Source organism: Salvelinus namaycush, chromosome 15 (assembly GCF_016432855.1).
Source record: "Salvelinus namaycush isolate Seneca chromosome 15, SaNama_1.0, whole genome shotgun sequence".
Classification (NCBI taxonomy): Eukaryota; Metazoa; Chordata; class Actinopteri; order Salmoniformes; family Salmonidae; genus Salvelinus; species Salvelinus namaycush.
In genome coordinates this window covers 26,347,897-26,367,496 of record NC_052321.1, presented here as the reverse complement: position 1 = coordinate 26,367,496, position 19,600 = coordinate 26,347,897, and the positions used below count along the sequence as shown (strand labels likewise).

Sequence of the window (19,600 nt, the reverse complement as noted above, 5' to 3'; positions counted from 1 at the left end):
GTATTGGATACATGTTAATTAACACGAAACAACAGTAGCTGGGCTTGGTATTACCGGAGCACTTGCTCATTTGTGACTGCCAGATACAGTGGCACAGTTACAGGGCGGATGGAATGGGATGTACAATTCCCAGATGTACCTCTATAGCTTCTCCCTGAATCAAACCCAAGACTCTACTGTAAGCTTCAAAGTGTGGTCTTTGGCCTTCTTTATCAAAAAAAATCATTTTTAGAGAAGCTGTACATCTGGACAGACTGACACCTTTTCCCCTATAACGTGCCTTAATGACACTGGTCTGAATTCCAGTAAGTGTGTGTCTTGTAAACCCTCAACCTTTAGCCCCACTCTACCCCAGATTCTTATCCAGCTCTTCTGCCAAAACACCTGCCTTAATGGATTGCTTAGTAGTCATTCCAGTGTTCCATCTGCAGAACCAAACTGTCTCTCTATATATATCTCTCTCTCCCTCCCTCCCTCCCTCTGAATCATTTTCTCTCTCTCCTCTCTTCGCAGTGTGGCGTCATTTGGGCCCAGTACAAAGGAGGATGAGGACTATGAAGACGTCCCCATAAATAAGACCTGGGTTTTATCGCCTAAGGTCTATGAGAGCGATGTCACCTTGATCTTAAATAGATTGCTGCAGGGCTATGACAACAAACTCCGACCTGACATTGGAGGCAAGTCCCATTGGGCTCACACTGGTTGAATCAACGTTGTTTCAATGTCATTTCATTGAAAAGACATTGAACCAACGTGGAATAGACGTTGAATTGACATCTGTACCCAGTGGGGTAGTTCTACAGCAGCCAGTGGGAATCTGCTTTGTTTTAAACATTTTAGTTCCCCATTAATTATGTAAGCTTGTGATAGATCATCATTAACTTACTCAGCATTGTTTAGCACTTACCAGTCATTTTCAGAGTGTTTATAATTGTAGAATAAGTTGTGTCTGCATGCATATCTCAAAATCAGGACTCAGCCCATTGCCTGTTTATTACTCCTTCCTAAAATATCCCTCCAAAGCAATGACGTAACTGTGCTGTGTGCAGGCCAATGTGAATATATTTTTAAGCAGATTGATTACACACAGTGGATAGAATGCAACTGAGCCAAATCACGATTGATCGCAAGGCTCTGGGTCATTGTTAGGAGTTCAGTTTATTCGATTGTTGTGTACACTGACGGAGGATACAAATGGTTTGCGAAAAAATTATTATTCTACTTCTAAGCATAGTAGCCTAAAGTTGTTTGGTTAGTTTGAGATTGTGGACTGTATCGTCTACTGTGTATAGCAGCATGGAAGCAGTAAGAATGTGGTTCTTTCTTTCACCTCGTACATACTTGCATTATTTGAGAGCCCCTGGTAGGCTATACTGTAGAGATAGGTTACATTCATAAAGGTGAAAGGTGTTGTGTTTTTTGTTTCAGTAAGGCCCACAGTGATTGAGACAGCGGTGTATGTCAACAGCATCGGACCAGTCGATCCTATTAACATGGTGAGTCTGGTGGCCTGGGGTGGTCTAGCTGTCTAAGCCGCTGCCTCTGGAGCACATGTAAGATGTACAGCTGTAAGCATGGGTTTGAATCCAGCACACTTTCAGCAGTCACTGTCTTACCTTTCACCTCTACCTCTCTTTATCCAATAAACATACAAAATACTTAAAAAAATATATACAGTACCAGTCAAAAGTTTGGACACACCTACTCATTCCAGGTTAAGAATGTGGTTCATCATGGCAAAGGGGGGCTACTTTGAAGAATCTCAAAGATATTTTGATTTGTGTAACACTTCTCTGGTTACTACATGATTCCATATGTGTTATTTCATAGTTTTGATGTCTTCGCTATTATTCTACAATGTAGAAAATAGTAAAAATAAAGAAAAACCCTTGAATGAGTACGTGTGTTCAAACTTTTGACTGGTACTGTATATAAAAAAGAAACATGTTAAGTCCTGTCTTGTCATGTACTACATTGATGCTCTTTGTTGAAACAGAAGGAAAACAGGAGAGCAACAATCTAATACAATGCCCAGAACATAATCATGGCAGTGGCACAATACACTGGCGTACAATAACTGTTCCATGGCAAGGTTAACCCATGTGTCCATCTTGTTTCAGGAGTACACCATAGACATCTTCTTTGCCCAGACGTGGTATGACAGTCGCCTTAAGTTCAACAGCTCCATGAAAGTCCTGATGCTCAACAGTAACATGGTGGGAAAGATCTGGATTCCTGACACCTTCTTCCGGAATTCTAGAAAGTCTGATGCCCACTGGATCACCACTCCGAACCGTCTGCTGCGACTGTGGAACAATGGGAGAGTGATGTACACGCTGAGGTAGGAGGATGACGGCTGCCATTCTTTGTTTTTCCAGGACTCTGTGTTTAGTACTCGTGGTATGTGCAGCTCTAGTTTGTGCATCTGTACTTTTGTCTTGTAGCCCTCTTTTAGGCACCCGCTATTTGTCGAAGCATGATCTTGAAGCCATTGTTATTTTTCCCTAGCATTTGTTTAAATAAAAGAGAGGGAAACACTTTGTTTGTAATTGTTACGATCAAGCCTGTTTGGGGAAAAAAACACATTACAAAATCAATGTAACACATCATTAACTTTTCTCTGTCACAATTCTGTTTTTGTCAGGTTGACTATTAATGCGGAATGCTACCTTAAGCTGCATAACTTTCCTATGGACGAGCACTCGTGTCCGCTGGAGTTTTCGAGCTGTAGGTGTTTAAACACTCTCCCCGTTTTGATCCGTCATTTCGACTTCAGCTTCAGTAGCCAGCCCAGAGAGGGCGTCAGAGCGGGCCAGCATTAGGAGCTGAGCCCCAGCCCCACACAAGCCCATCTGCTTGAGGCTGTCCCTTCAGCCTGTATGATCTATCATCTGCTCCACCGGGGGAGAAAGGAGGTCACAAAGTACCATTCTCTGACAGACTAATGAATTATGCAGCGCCCCCAAACTGATTCATGCTCTGTCTGTGTCATTCTCCATCCGTCCTGCATTGTGCTTCAGCTTCTCATGTCTCGTTGTCATGATCTTAACCCCCACACACCCTGTCGAGCGCTACAGTGTAAACTGGAAGGGCATCCCATGGTTAGAGGAAAGATGTGTACCATCCTGAATGCTCCCCTGCTTGGCCATATAGTATGCCCCTGTGGTGTACTGAGATGCACTGTTGTGTTCTGGATTGTGGAATCTACAAGGCTGGACATTGAGCGGTTCCTAATTTTACATGTGTGTGTTTGTGTGTGTTCAACCGTGCACCCTTCTAGATGGCTATCCTAAAAATGAGATTCTGTACCGTTGGCAAAAGCGTTCTGTGGAAGTGGCCGACCAAAGGTACTGGAGACTCTACCAGTTTGCGTTCGTCGGTTTACGAAACACATCAGATGTGGCGCATACACAGTCAGGTAATGGATGACATGCATCCTTTTAGAAACTGCACTCTTACCTCTGGTTTTTAAGTTTTACAAAATTATGCAAAACATTTTCACTTCTTTTATATGTGTGTATGATTCTCTTTTGAATGTCTAGGTGAATATGTCATCTTGACAATCTTTTTTGACCTGAGTCGGCGAATGGGCTACTTCACTATTCAGACGTACATCCCCTGCAGCATGATTGTGGTGCTGTCATGGGTCTCTTTCTGGATCAATAAAGATGCTGTCCCTGCCAGAACCTCTTTAGGTATGATTAAACCTCAGTAGTTCCTTACACCCCTTTATAACGGACAAAAAAACTGCTTTTCTAATGGCTAGTGTCAGTTAGGTGAACACACAAAGTCAGCTCAACCAGCGAAATCATTAAACTGGCTTTGTGACTTCCTGTGCAGGAATCACCACGGTGCTTACCATGACAACGCTGAGCACCATCTCCAGGAAGTCGCTTCCCAAGGTATCCTATGTGACAGCTATGGACCTGTTTGTGTCTGTCTGCTTCATCTTCACGTTTGCTGCTCTGATGGAATATGGGACTCTACACTACTTCACCAGCAACAGGCAGAGCAAGAAGGATACGGACAAAAAACCACAGGTAGTGACACCACTGTTGCGTCCCAGTAGCTTCTGCTATTTAATTTGAAGATGTACATTTTTTTATGGGAATATACTATTTGTACAGTTTTAAAATCAAGGCAAGTAATCAAATTACAGCAATGTAAATAGGAGATTTCAATGAGTTGTGTGAACACTCACATACCATTACTTAGTAATCAACTATGAAATAGTGCATAACAGCATATAACCTTGACAATGAGTCAATCTGCATACATCAGCTACACAAATGGAGGAAGAAAGGAAGCTGCAGTAGCTCCGTTCTCATTAACATAATTAACTTTAACACTGCCATTTCCAAGGTCAAATTCGTTAGTCGTTAGTAACAATGCTGCCTATAACTCGAGGCCTTATTTTGTTTTCATTATGGTAGATTTCCTTAGTCTGTAATACTATTTATCCATGTTTTAAAGACTTTGTGAGAATAGGTTTCTGTGGGAGAGTAAACACACACTCAGCAGAGGAGTGGGAGTGCAGAGAGGGCATAAGTCATCGCTGTAACCGGCCACGCATCCTTCCAACTGGGACTGAGAAGCAGTGACATTGAGCAGAGAAAAGGAAATCCCTGTAAGCTACATACAAATGGCAACGTCGTCTCTTACAAATAGCAAATGGCATGAAATGCAGTGAAAAAGGCCTATGCCAATTTCCTACCGAGGAGAGACTGTATGCCTTTTTATTGACTAAATATAGCTGAACAACTCTGCTCTTCCTAGCATATTCCCACAGCCACCGTGATGAATTTGAATGTGATATATTGCATTTATAATATACATCTATGATCTTCATCTCTCATTCACCACAAATGGCATCCAATATGTGGGATAACGCTCACCACACAAGTGTTGTCAGCTACAGTGCCTTCGGAAAGTATTCAGACCCCTTGACTTTTCCCCCCACATTCTGTTACGTTACAGCCTTATTCTAAAATTGATTAAATAAAACAATTTCCTCAGTAATCTACACACAATACCCCATAATAACAAAGTGAAAACATGTTGTTAGAAATTGTTGCAAATGTATTAAAAATAAAAAACAGAAATACCTTATTTACATAAGTATTCAGACACTTTGCTATGAGACTCGAAGTTGAGCTCAGCTGCATCCTGTTTCCATTGATCATCCTTGAGATGTTTCTACAACTTGATTGGTGTCCAACAGTGGTAAATTCAATTGATTGGACATGATTTGGAACCACCAAGTTTTAAGTTCCTCGGCGTACACATCACGGACAAACTGAAATGGTCCACCCACACAGACAGGGTGTTGAACAAGGCGCAACAGCCCTCTTCAACCTCAGGAGGCTGAAGAAATTTGGCTTGTCACCGAAAACACTCACAAACTTTTACAGATGCACAATCGAGAGCATCCTGTCGGGCTGTATCACCACCTGGTACGGCAACTGCTCCGCCCACAACCGTAAGGCTCTCCAGAGGGTAGTGAGGTCTGCACAATGCATCACCGGGGGCAAACTACCTGCCCTCCAGGACACCTACACCACCCGATGTCACAGGAAGGCCAAAAAGATCATCAAGGACATAAACCACCCAAGCCACTGCCTGTTCACCCCGCTATCATCCAGATGGCGAGGTCAGTACAGGTCCATCAAAGCTGGGACCGAGAGACTGAAAAACAGCTTCTATCTCAAGGCCATCAGACTGTTAAACAGCCACCACTAACATTGAGTGGCTGCTGCCAACATATTGCCTCAAATCTCTAGCCACTTTAATAATTAAAAATTGGATGTAATAAATGTATCACTAGTCACTTTAAACAATGCCACTTTATATAATGTTTACATACCCTACATTACTCATCTCATATGTATATACTGTACTCTATACCATCTACTGCATCTTGCCTATGCTGCACGGCCATCGCCCATCCATATATTTATATGTACATATTCTTATTCATTCCTTTACACTTGTGTGTAAAAGGTAGTTGTGAAATTGTTAGATTACTTGTTAGATATTACTGCATGGTCGGAACTAGAAGCACAAGCATTTCGCTACACTCGCATTAACATCTGCTAACCATGTGTATGTGACCAATAAAATTTAATTTGATATGATTTGGAAAGGCACACACCTGTCTACATAAGGTCCCACAGGTGATAGTGCATGTCAGAGCAAAAAAACAAGCCACGAGGTCAAAGGAATTGTCCGTAGAGTCATGAAACAGGATTGTGTCAAGGCACAGATCTGAAACATTTCTGCAGCATTGAAGGTCCCCAAGAACACAGTGGCCTCCATCATTCATAAATGGAAGAAGTTTGGAACCACCAAGACTCTTCCTAGAGCTGGCCGCCCGGCCAAACTGAGCAAGAAAGGCCTTGGTCAGGTAGGTGACTAAGAACCCGATGGTCACTCTGACAGAGCTCTAGAGTTCCTCTGTGGAGATGCGAGAACCTTCCAGAAGGACAATCATCGCTGCAGCACTCCACCAATAATTTCTTCATAATAGAGTTCTTCATAATAGAGTGACCAGACGGAAGCCACTCTTCAGTAAAAGGCACATGACAGCCCGCTTAGAGTTTGCCAAAAGGCACCTAAAGTACTCTCAGACCAGGGGAAACAAGATTATCTGGTCTGAGGAAACCAAGATTGAACTCTTTGGTCTGAATGCCAAGCATCACGTCTGGAGGAAACCTGGCACCACTCCTACGGGTGCAGTGGGGATGTTTTTCAGCGGCAGGGACTGGGAGACTAGTCAGGATTGAGGGAAAGATGAACGGAGCAAATTACAGAGAGATCCTTGATGAAAACCTGCTCCAGAGCACTCAGGACCTCAGACTGAAGAGAAGGTTCACCATCCAACAGGACAACAACCCTAAGCACACAGCAAAGACAATTCATGAGTGACTTCGGGACAAGTCTCTGAATGTCCTTGAGTGGCCCAGCAAGAGCCTGGACTTGAACCTGATTGAACATTTTTTGAGAGACCTCAAAATAGCTGTGCAGCAACACTCCCCATCCAACCTGACAAAGCTTGAGAGGATCTGTAGAGATGAATGGGAGAAACTCCCCAAATACAGGTGTGCCAAGCGTATAGCGTTATACCCAAGAAGACTCAGTTCTGTAATCGCTGCCAGAGGTGCTTCAACAAAGTACTGAGTAAAGGGTCTGAATACTTTTGTAAATGTGATATTTCCGTTTTTTTGTATTAGTAAATTAGCAAACATTTCTAAAACACTGTTTTTGCTTTGTCATTGTGGGTATTGTGTGTAGATTGATGAGGGGGGAAAAACTATTTAATTAATTTTAGAATAAGGCTGTAACATAACAAAATGTGGAAAAAGTCAAGGTGTCTGAATACTTTCCGAAGGCACCATACAACTTAAAGTGAATGGTAAATAAAAATCCAATCTTGAAGTGTATTCCCAGAAAGATATGAATAACTCAACCCCAATTGTAATATTTACCTACAGAAATCCAGCAGCTTGGTGAACATTAGGCCAGGGACGTCACTGCTCCAGATGAATAACATCGCCTCCTACCAAGACGAGGACGATTACGCCTACGAGTGTCTGGATGGGAAGGACTGCACCAGCTTCTTCTGCTGCTTCGACGACTGTCGCTCCGGAGCATGGCGCGAAAACCGGATGCATGTCCGAGTTTCAAAGATCGATTCCTACTCACGAATATTCTTCCCCACCGCCTTCGGCCTTTTCAACCTGGTCTACTGGATTGGGTATCTGTACTTATAAATCTAGTCTAGCAAAGAGGAGCAATAGCCTTTTACTTCAGAGAAAACAGGTCAAACTATTTGTTTACTCTCTTTACTTGCTAGTCTTGGCACTGTTGAGGATAAGATGGAAGGGGTGTGGGTGTGCTGCTTTGCAATTTAAAGCCAGGGTATGAATGGGTAAAATTGCTTCTTCTCACCAATATTTGAACAGCTCCCTATGTTTGTATCTGTACTATTTTTCTAGGTGATGGCTCACAGATGAAGGCAGCAGGGTCAGAACAGGGCGAGACTCTGGGTCATACCCACCAGCAATTGCATGATGTTTGGTTCCTAACCTCTATGGATTTAAGGAATTTTATAAAACGGGTTGTTTGGATGCTAGATGCTAGTTGGTTGAAAGCAGGGAGTTATTCATCACAATCCCTGGGAAATGCCTGTTAACAGTTTAATTTGAATTATCAATGCGCATCCACTGTCCCACAGTCCAGCCAGGCAATTTATAAAAATGTATAAACTCCCCTGGGAAAAAGCATGTAGACATTTTTTCCCCAAGCTACTAGGCTAGCATTTGGTTTGTAACAGTTAGGGTTTGTCTAGACTCTAAACCTTGCTGCCTGCCTCTCCGACCTGTGCAACAATGTTGTAGTTTATTTTGCGATCTGCACTGTGCCATAGAGAGAATGAACGTGATGAGTCAGACAGCTTCTCTGAGCTAGGCACATTAATTTATTAGGATCATTGTAATTGATATATCAAAAAAAATGGCAAAAGATACAAAGGTAAAACAAACGGGAATGCAAAAAGTTTGCTGTCATTTCAGCTGCTTTAGGTGATTGTGTGTTAACTTTACTAGTAACTAGACTGCATGGCAACCTTTTTTAGCTTAGAACGTTTGAAATGGGCGACCAGCTCGTTTGTCTAGCAACTTCAGAATCTCAGAACTAACAATTGGCTATTGCCTGGACTGTATCCTCTGGTGGAAGGATGAAATAAAACAAATTTAATAATTCAAATAAAGTTTTTAATTAAAACGTAATTTCTCTTCAACATTTTTTAAATAAAAGTAATAAGGCCCTCGAACCTGGGAATTATCTTAAATAACACCCTCCTGATGGCTGTTTCCCCGGCCCGCCGCTCCACGTTGGGCCTTAGAACAGCCCTTCGTCGAAAACTATTCACACGATAATTCGCATGCCTTATTGCTTAATTGATACACAAAGGTTGTGTTTTACAACAGCCTGGTTTTGTAACCTGTAACTTATTCAAAATTGCAAAATCTATTTGAATATATAAATATACATAAAATAAAGTGTGCCTATGCGAAAAAAATAAGTAGGCCTACATTTCCCCCTTCAATAATTATATCTGACGTCATGTTTTCTGTGCCACACTTTTACTGTAAGCAAAATGAATACAACATTTCCACCAGAGATGATTCAACACAATTTATTTCCATACTTATTGAGGCAGTTCATGATTTGAGGTTTGAAATAATCATTAGGCATTATTTAGGCTTAGCTCCTGTATTGACACAAAGTCAATAAAGCAAGAAATTAATAGCATGTATTTTCATATGATTATATTCTAATAATACACATTATATCTCCTTCTTGATGTGATTACCCCAAATTGGCAGCTGTAAATAGCCTTCATCATTATCATATATAAAAGCAGCAAAAAAAGCAAGACAAGAACATCTACTTTTCATTTGGCTACATTGAAAGTAGAACATAGCTTTCCATCACTCCTCTAGGTTTATAACCAGAGGCGCATTGTGCTGCAATTGTATCAGATCTGATTAGCGATGCATACTTAATAAAGACATATTAGACTAATTTAAACCATATTTATACAACATAGACTACCTGAATAATATTCATGCAGCTCCCAAACCCTTGACTTATTTTGCTTGACAAGGGCGCAGTACTTACACTTTATAAAATGTAGCTGTGGATATAATCTTCAAAGCATATTTTAGCTGAAGCAATGGCAGACATGAATATCTTTACTAATAACAGCGAGAAGGGTTACTACTTTTTTGATAAATAGAGCAAAACTCTTATAGTGCTTTATTCCACATAAAACCAAAGAAACTGTTGATAATGACTTTGTAGCATAAGTGTGTTTAATGTTACATTCAAGATCAATGTGATTCACAGAACCTCCATGTTTGGGCGATACTTAAGAGAAAAAGTCAAGAAGAATGAATAACCAAGCCTGAAATGGACCATACAAATTTGATTAACAACGTAGTTTGTTTATTAGTTTATGAGTGTTTCTTTCAACACCACATTGTGATTATATCCCAATGTTAGGTGTATTGTCGAGCTGAGAGACCATGTAGGCTGAAAGTCCAGTGATTAATGAGGGAAACATGACTTTAGTTTTAATTTGAGTTCATTTACATATGCAAGGTTACCCCATAGAGTTTGCCCACATCTGGTCCAATTACAAGAAAAAACAATTCTTTGATTTACTGTAAAGATAATATAGGTGAGGCAAGTTGGTTATAGTGTGTTGTCATTACATGCAGTGAAGATGGGAGTAGTTCAATCACAAAGAAATTACGCTTTTTATGCTGACTCTTGTAGGATTCTCTCTCATTAATTTATCACAACTCTTTTGAAACTGCAGCTGTACTGTATAGAAACATGGTAAAATTGGAAATTCAGTCAATGAAAGTCAACAAGAGGAGTAAATGATGGAGATAAACCTTCTGAGCCTTGTTTATAGCCATATTAATAGTGTTGAATATCTTTGATAATGTCATACTCCTTGTTATCCTCCATTTTACAAAACACATTTGTAGATATGATGCTTGCTGAACATGTTAACTCTGGCTATAAAGCTTTAAATGTGATATGTGTTTACTTGTTTACTGATGTGAAGAGAAAATTATTATTACACTACAAGAATGGATTGCATTTATATAGTGCTTTTTCACCAGCTTTTAAGGCACTTTGTATTGTAATGTTGTAACTAAGCTCATACACCACAAGTGAGGTGACGCACAGCAGCAATATTGTTCAGAGCACTGTATCAATAAGAAGTGATTGCAGTGGAAAGGTGAGGAGATTAGATGAGATCAGATGATTCCCCTCCTTTTGGGTCTCGAAAACGTAATTTACCTCCCAGCTATAACATACTATTGTTGCATTGTCCTTATTGTATTTGAAAATTTAAAAATGTATATATATGCTATATTTTTTCCATGATGACAGCCTCAAAGACATTAATATGTTAATACTGTGTTAACATGCATATTGTTTGTGTTTGTTCTCTATAACACTGACGGACATGGAAATCCATTATGTCATTGATGTTTTGTCATTGACATCCTCTCTGTATACCGTTTAAACTTAGGCATATTTAATCCTGTCTTTCACCTTTGTACAATGCGCCATTCCTTCCAAATGTTTCTGTGTTGTTATGTGAAAACGAACTCAATACACTGTGAGAGAATAAAACAGTGCCTGAAAAAAACACAAGTATCTCCCTCTTGAAGTACATTTCCTTCAATATTGGTTTTGGAAATAAAATTGATCTGAAATGCATTCTGACTAATGTGCATGTACAGGGGTGTCTGAAATTACTGACACCCTTGAGATTAGTATTTATACTTTATACTTAGTATTTGGTCCAACTACATCAAGCTTGTGACTCTACAAACTTGTTGGATGCATTTGCAGTTTGTTTTGGTTGTTTCAGATTATTTTGTGCCCAATATAAATGAATGGTAAATAATGCATTGTTTCATTTTGGAGTCATCATTTATTCTGGATTATCCGTAATCATGGTAGCATCCACATTAATGTAGAAGTGTTTAGAAACATATATTCTTATCTACAATATTATCTACAAAGTTTGTAGAATCGCATGCTTGATGTAGTCATTGCATATTAGGAATATGAAATTCCTGTTTTAGGAATATGAAACTCCTGTTTTAGGAATATGAAATTACTGTTTTAGGAATATGAAATTCCTGTTTTAGGAATATGAAGCTCCTGTTTGAAGAATATGAAGCTCCTGTTTCTTAGTCGTCGTGCCTCTACTCCTTTCTCTTCCTGCCTCTTGCTGTGCTCAGGTAGCAATTACAAGCTGGGCTGATTGCCATAGTCAGGGAGGAAATCAGCAGAGCCAGAAAAAGTCTGTTGTTTCTGATAAATTAATTACTGTCCCATTGTCATTTCCTGACACAATAAGACGCGTAAAAATAAAATAAATAAGGTTATTGTCCCCCTCCTCCTTGTTGGGAATATAAATACTGTGTGACAGCAAAGCCTAACACAACTCCAAATAGACTCCCAACTCCCTGTTCTGGGTCTTCATTGACACAAGCACAGTGGTAAAAGCCCAAAGGCCCAGGAGAAGCATACAATACCCAAACCCCAATACCAACCCTATTTTTATTTATTTATTTAAATGTAACCTTTATTTAACTAACCTTAAGTATTAGGTACAACACCAACCAAACTGGCCTTCAGATCAGCACTCACAGGCTTTTTCATCCTTCACCTGACTAAACCAGCCCTATCTTACGGAAAGGTAGAAAAGCCTCTCCGTCTGTCCAACCATCTGCCTTGACTCATCCCTATACAGAACTGGATGCCTATGCATATTCCTAAATATAATTGGATATTCAATGTCTGCCTGCTACAAACTTTCTGCTACTTGGCTACTGCATTACACATGTAGAAAAGATGGGGTCATGCCCCTGACACATACCAAAAGGTACCACACATGGCTTTTAATCTTCCTGGTCCACTGCTCTGAGTAGACATGGGATTGTGCACTTCTGGAGTCCCTTAGCTCTGAGCAGGCAGAGAAATATTTAATGATGGCACAATGTCGCTCAGCTGAGTGCTGTCTTGAGTACATGTGAATTTAACATGTGAGATGTAAAGGTGGAAGTCAGAGGTATAGAAGAGAAGAGAGGGGGAGAAGCAAATACACTGAGACTGACAGAAAGTGTTTCAGGGCACATGGATGTGGACCCCCATCCTTTGCATATTTTTGTTAAGTTATTCCAACACCACTACGTCTGATTTAGCTTGTCAAACTAATCATCAAGCCATTGATTAGTTGAATCAGCTATGCTAGAGCTGGGATAGAACATCAATGTGCACCATCTAGGATTCCCAGAGGAACGGATGAGGAACACTGGCATACACAGACATTTTTCAAAAGACTCTTCCAACCGTATTCAAAGTTCACTGCTTCAAGGCATGACATCCTCCCACACTTTGATGGATGTGCCAGGAAGTGTCAAAACAGTGGGTGGAAAGAAGATCGAAATTCCCCAAAGTACATTACATCAGTAATGAACAAGATCAAAACACCACAACCTTTCGCTTCTAAAGTGACTTGTCATTTTATTCTCAAAGCAATCAGAAACTAACAGAATTAAATTCCATGGAATTCCTCATTCGTACCTCAGTTGTGACAATTGATTGAAGCATAGTGGAAGACACCTTTAATTCGTATCTTAAGTTTAGATTCACCATCCTGTTAAATTGTAATTAATAACCAGCTCTGTTGAATTCCAGTAATCTATTGCTGTGCTCTCTGTACCTACATGAAATGAACATCAGTGGTACAGTAGGTAATCAGATACTTTTATTTTCAGATTTATTCGCTGACACAAATAAAATAGTACTTTCAGCATCCTAATGACTAATGTAGCGTTATATGACTTTTTATATATTAGTCAGTCAGATCGTGGCTTTTCCATTCTTATTACTTGGCCGGTGCTATTCCTAGCTGGGAATGTTCTGTAATTCTGTGGTTATCTCTGCACGAAATGTGAAGTTAAGTAGTCACTCCTTGGCACACATAGAGCCTCACGAAAGCACACTTCAGAGTCAGAGGGGCAAAAGACTTTCTCACTGCAGGAGGGTGGCTTAGTAGAAAATGAGTGTGCCTGTGTATAACCTCAATAAAGAACAACATGGTGCACAACATCCAACAGCAATGTACTTTATCCAGCGCCGCTGGGGCACTTGAACATGCATTACACTTCATAATACCCCAATAATTCACTACCAGCTATTCCAGGCCCACTGGACCTCATCTACAGTATTCAGCTCTATTGCTCCACAATATTGCTTTCATTTCTATCAGTCTCAAGTCATTAGACACAGACGGGCGAATTGTTAACTGTTGAATATTTCTCTGTCTCTCATTCACATATGAATCAGAGACAACAGGAAAACAAAGCCATTCCAGTCCAGAGTGGATGTGTGCAGCAGGACAAAGAGATGGGTGAAAATGGGATGAATATAACATGAGGCCGGCCTGTAAAATATGCATCTCCATCCTGGCAATGATAGACCAGTTCAGCTGCTCAGCCCCTTCACTTAATTTACCCAGTCCAATGGTTTTAGAACACGACTCACTCATAACATGAGAGAGGGAGAGAGGGGGAGGGAGAGTGAGAGCGCAAAAGAGAGAGAGAGAAAGAGAGAGAGAGAACCTTCAACAAATCACGGATGTCAGTTTGGGATCAGGGTGGTTTGTTGACAGAGTGAATTATCGGCAGGGGATCAGATGGTGCTTGAGCAGCATATCGACCGATCTACTGGTCTATCAGATAGGAACTGAACCTTACCAGGGGAACATTAGTGTCAAATAATGACTGAGACAGCAGGTCTGTTTCCTTTATTTGGAAGGGGTCTTGTCTATGCCGAAAATTACATTACAGTATGTAATAAAGTACTGAGTATATGTTTGTTCTTGTGAATTTACAGGGCTCAACAGGTTAATGCTTTCCATGCCTTGGTAGACGTGAGAGTTAGACGTAATAGGAAGAATGACAAGAATTACTTAGAGATGAATAGAGAGATGGACAGAATGAGTGTCACCAATGCTACACACCTGACTAATACACTTAGACGTTTTTACACCCTATAAATCAGCCCCACTGTCCAGATAAGTGGGAAACCAAATGCCTCTTCAAACCCAGGACCAATGGAAAACAACGACAACTCAATCACGGGTTGACAATCCCTCCATTGGCAGATTGGATGCCAAGGCTCGTTTAGTGCGTGTTGTTCGTTGCAGTTTTGCTTCCGAGCTTCATTTACTGTGTCTTTTTAGAGCTGATGGGATTTCACAGTATTTAGAGGAGCGTGGGGAATGACGGTCTCCCACTACAGGAGTGGGAGACAAACATACAGTCATTAATGCAGGTGTGAAGTGTAAACCTCTCCAGGTGGCCGCCATCGCACGACTGCCAGTCTTATCGTCGTCGTGTCAATCATGTCTAAAGTGAGCGGAGGGCGTAGGAAGTGGGGAGAGGGGGAGAGGTGACATGAGAGGTGGCATGTCTTGTAATGTGGGCATGTTAGAGTGCGGGTCAATTTAATATGAACTTAGTATTCCTTTTAGGGATTGAATAGAACAAGTTTAAAAAACAGACATTAGTACCACTTCGAGAAGACAGAGGAACATTTATTCTAAAAGAGCATAGCCGACATGTACATCTTTTATCTTATCACGCACCACTTTGCAATCTTTTAGCCAACATTTCAAATCAGTTGTGTCTGCATCCTCTTATTAAGGATGTGCTCTCCTTACCAGAGAATAAATGCATGTAGTGACATTATCATCAGATTAACATTGGTACTGTGTGTGTGGGGGAAAGGCTTCAAAATGATGTTGCCATGGTGATGTTGTCTCTGTGCAGCTTCGACTTGGCAGTGTGTTGAATCATTGAGATGCAGCATGTTGTTGACTTGAATACAATGAGATGAGATACAACAAAGCCACAGAAGCCAGCATGACATCCCAAACAAGGCCATGTAAACCAGAATGGAATCACATTCAAAGTCATGGCAAACAGCACAAAATCAAAGCCATGGCAATAGCATTATCATTATTAAAGCCATTATTGAATCACAAACCAATCAACTGCATTATTATATAATTACAGTGCAATTATTGAAATACTGTGTAACAACATGTTACTATAATGTGTAAAACTTGTGTGTCACTGTAAACGCTGTCACCCATTCAAAGGGTTATTCAATGCTATGCACTTCTTCTAATCAGGTAACATTCAATTTCCATCCATGCCCAGGCTTCATATCACTGGACACTGCTGCTATTCAGGCACTCTGCCCAGGGTTCACTACCATGTTCCCTATGCAGGGGTACAGGCACCATGTACATCATGGACCTAAATCCCCATAACTGAAAGGTACACAGATCTACTTTAGCCTACGCCCCAGTGAGCCCTATAGAGTGGACTACCATGCTGATCCTAAGTCTTCCAAGCAGCAATTTTATGTCCTTATGACTCAACTGTACCAGAGCTATGGCAATCAAGTATGCTCCAACTCAAAGCAGCAGGAAACCATTCGCCTCCGTGCACAGTCAAGGCCTGCACAACTCAGCATAAATGGGATTGTTAATGATGGTGTGAGCATCCACACACATGCACACCCTCACTCATTCCCACACACGCATGCACATACGCACGCACGCATGCACACACACACACACACACACACACAAACACATTTTAAGTTAAAAAAAAGTTTGGAGGCTCTTTAATTTCTGATGATTCATCCTGGGTAAAATGACCTAACAGCAACAAAGTGTCCTCAGTGACTCCAGATTGAACTCTGGTAAATTTGCCAGTAGTACACAGAGCCAGTGTCATGCAACTAACTGAAAGCTACTGGCCCCAATAAAAATAATACAGGCCAGGTCAAGATCTGAAAGGAGAGCGAATGATACATGCATTAGGCTTGGGCGGTGTACCATATACAGCTGAAGTCGGAAGTTTACATACACCTTAGCCAAATACATTTAAACTCAGTTTTTCACAATTCCTGACATTTAATCCTTGTAAAAAATTCCCTGTTTTAGGTCAGTTAGGATCACCACTTTATTTTAAGAATGTGAAATGTCAGAATAATAGTAGAGAGAAGGATTTGTTTCTTGGGTCAAACGTTTCGGGTAGCCTTCCACAAGCTTCCCACAATAAGTTGGGTGAATTTTGGCCCATTCCTCCTGACAGAGCACACACTTTTCCAGTTCTACCCACACATTTTCTATGGGATTGAGGTCAGGGCTTTGTGATGGCCACTTCAATACCTTGACTTTGTTGTCCTTAACTTCTAGTTCCTCCCAAACCCGGATCCGGGAGCACCCCCACCAGTAAAAAAGCTGACTAGCATAGCCTAGCATAGCGTCACAAGTAAATACTAGCATCTAAATATCATTAAATCACAAGTCCAAGACACCAGATGAAAGATACACTTCTTGTGAATCTAGCCACCATTTCTGATTTTTAAAATGTTTTACAGGGAAGACACAATATGTAAATCTATTAGCTAACCACGTTAGCAAAAGACACAATTTTTCTTACTCCACCATTTTTTCACTCCATCAGTAGCTATCACCAATTCGACCAAATAAAGATATAAATAGCCACTAACCAAGAAAAAACTTCATCAGATGACAGTCTGATAACATATGTTTTGTTAGAAAAATGTGCATATTTCAGGTATAAATCATAGTTTACATTTCAGCTACAATCAGAAATTGCACCGAAACCAGCCATATTATTTACATACACCAACATCAAATACCTAATTACTCATCATAAAACATTTCTTAAAAATACATAGCGTACAGCAATTGAAAGACACAGATCTTGTGATTCCAGACAATATTTCAGATTTTCTAAGTGTTTTACAGTGAAAACACAATATATCGTTATATTAGCATACCACATGAGCTAACATCACCCCAGCATTGATTCAAGGCAAAAAGAGCGATAACGTTATCACCACCAAAATATATAAATTTTTTCACTAACCTTCTCAGAATTCTTCAGATGACAGTCCTGTAACATCATATTACACAATCCATATAGAGTTTGTTCGAAAATGTGCATATTTAGCGGCACAAATCGTACTTATAAAATGAAAATAGTGTCCAACTACTCAAGCAATCTGTCCGGCGCCATCTTGGAAAGACACCTATTTTTATCGAAAACTATTCATAAACTTGACTAAAAAAATACAGGTTGGACAGCAATTGAAAGACAAATTAGTTCTTAATGCAATCGCTGAATTACATTTTTAAAATTAACCTTACTGCGCAATACAGGGTGCGCTAAAGCGAAGCTACCCAAAAATTAATGGCCGCTTATGCATTTAACATTTTTCAACAGAACAACGATTTATCAGCATAAATAGTTCTTACTTTTAGATGAACTCGCATCAGAATCTTGGGAAAGGTGTCCTTTGTCCAGAACAATCGTCTTTTGGTCGAAAGATGTCCTCTTGTCCTGTCGAAATGGCCACTAACGTTCGGCATGTACCGGAAAAGTGTCCAACTCTTGAAAGTGCGTCACAAAGAAATGCCAGAAAATCGCAATAAACTGATATAAATTGCTATAAATCGGTTTAAATTAACTACCTTATGATGTCTTTAACACCTATAACGAATAAAAACATGACCGGGGGTATAGAACTGGCTAAACCAAAGCTTGGAAGGAGGCCAGTCCGACGTCCATTCTGCGTCGAGCGCAAGGCTGAAAAGAAAGGTACTTCCGCTCCAGGGTCTAATATAAGGTCCCAGATTGCGCAATCGACTCCATTCAAATTGTCACCACTTACTGACATCTAGAGGAAGGCGTAGGCAGTGTTTGTAGCCCCACAGCGTTCACAGGGACTTATAAACTGACCTGGGAACAGAGGCCGAGATTTCTGAAATCTCACTCCCTGGCAGGAAAAGTGCTGCAGAATGAGTTCTGTTTCACTCAGAGACATAATTCAAACGGTTTTAGAAACTAGAGTGTTTTCTATCCAATAGTAATAATAATATGCATATTGTACGAGCAAGAATTGAGTACGAGGCAGTTTAATTTGGAGATCAATTTTCACAAAGTCGAAACAGCACCCCCTATACTCTCAAGAGGTTAAGCCATTTCACCACAACTTTGGAAGTATGCTTGGGGTCACTGTCCATTTGGAAGACCCATTTGCGACCAAGCTTTATCTTCCTGACTGATGTCTTGATATGTTGCTTCAATATATCCACATACTTTTCCTCCCTCATGATGCCATCTATTTTGTGAAGTGCACCAGTCCCTCCTGCAGCAAAGCACCCCCACAACATGATGCTGCAAACCCGTACTTCACGGTTGGGATGGTGTTCTTTGGCTTGCAAGCCTCCCCCTTTTTCCTCCAAACACAATGATGGTCATTATGGCCAAACAGTTCTATATTTGTTTCATCAGACCAGAGGACATTTCTCCAAAAAGTACGATCTTTGTCCCCATGTGCAGTTGCAAACCATAGTCTGGCTTTTTTATGGTAGTTTTGGAGCAGTGGCTTCTTCCTTGCTGAGCGGCCTTTCAGGTTATGTCAATATAGGACTCGTTTTACTGTGGATATAGATACTTTTGTAACTGTTTCCTCCAGTATCTTCACAAGGTCTTTTGCTGTTGTTCTGGGATTGATTTGCACTTTTCGCACCAAAGTACGTTAATCTCTAAGAGACAGAACGCGTCTCCTTCCTGAGAGGTATGACGGCTGCGTCTGTTTGTACAGGTGAACGTGGTACCTTCAGGCATTTGGAAATTGCTCCCAAGGATGAACCAGACTTGTGGAGGTCTGCAATGTTTTTTCTGAGGTCTTGGCTGATTTCTTTTGATTTCCCATGATATCAAGCAAAGAGGCACTGAGTTTGAAGGTAGGCTTTGAAATACATCCACAGGTACACCTCCAACTGACTCAATCATCACATTTTCAAATGTATTTATATAGCCCTTCTTACATCAGCTGATATATCAAAGTGCTGTACAGAAACCCAGCCTTAAACCCCAAACAGCAA

The 19,600-nt window shown here is 40.6% G+C and overlaps 1 protein-coding gene across 1 annotated transcript; it reads left to right on the top strand.

Annotated features, from left to right (window-relative positions):
• Window positions 1-550: 550 nt before the first annotated feature.
• gabrg1 (gamma-aminobutyric acid type A receptor subunit gamma1) lies at window positions 551-7,769 on the top strand. Its single transcript, XM_039008983.1, has 8 exons — window positions 551-562; window positions 2,124-2,341; window positions 2,645-2,727; window positions 3,281-3,418; window positions 3,543-3,695; window positions 3,841-4,074; window positions 4,314-4,320; window positions 7,502-7,769. Exons 2-8 carry the CDS (start codon window positions 2,187-2,189, stop codon window positions 7,767-7,769), a joined length of 1,038 nt encoding a protein of 345 aa, XP_038864911.1. The 5' UTR covers window positions 551-562; window positions 2,124-2,186.
• The last annotated feature ends 11,831 nt before the right edge of the window (window positions 7,770-19,600 follow it).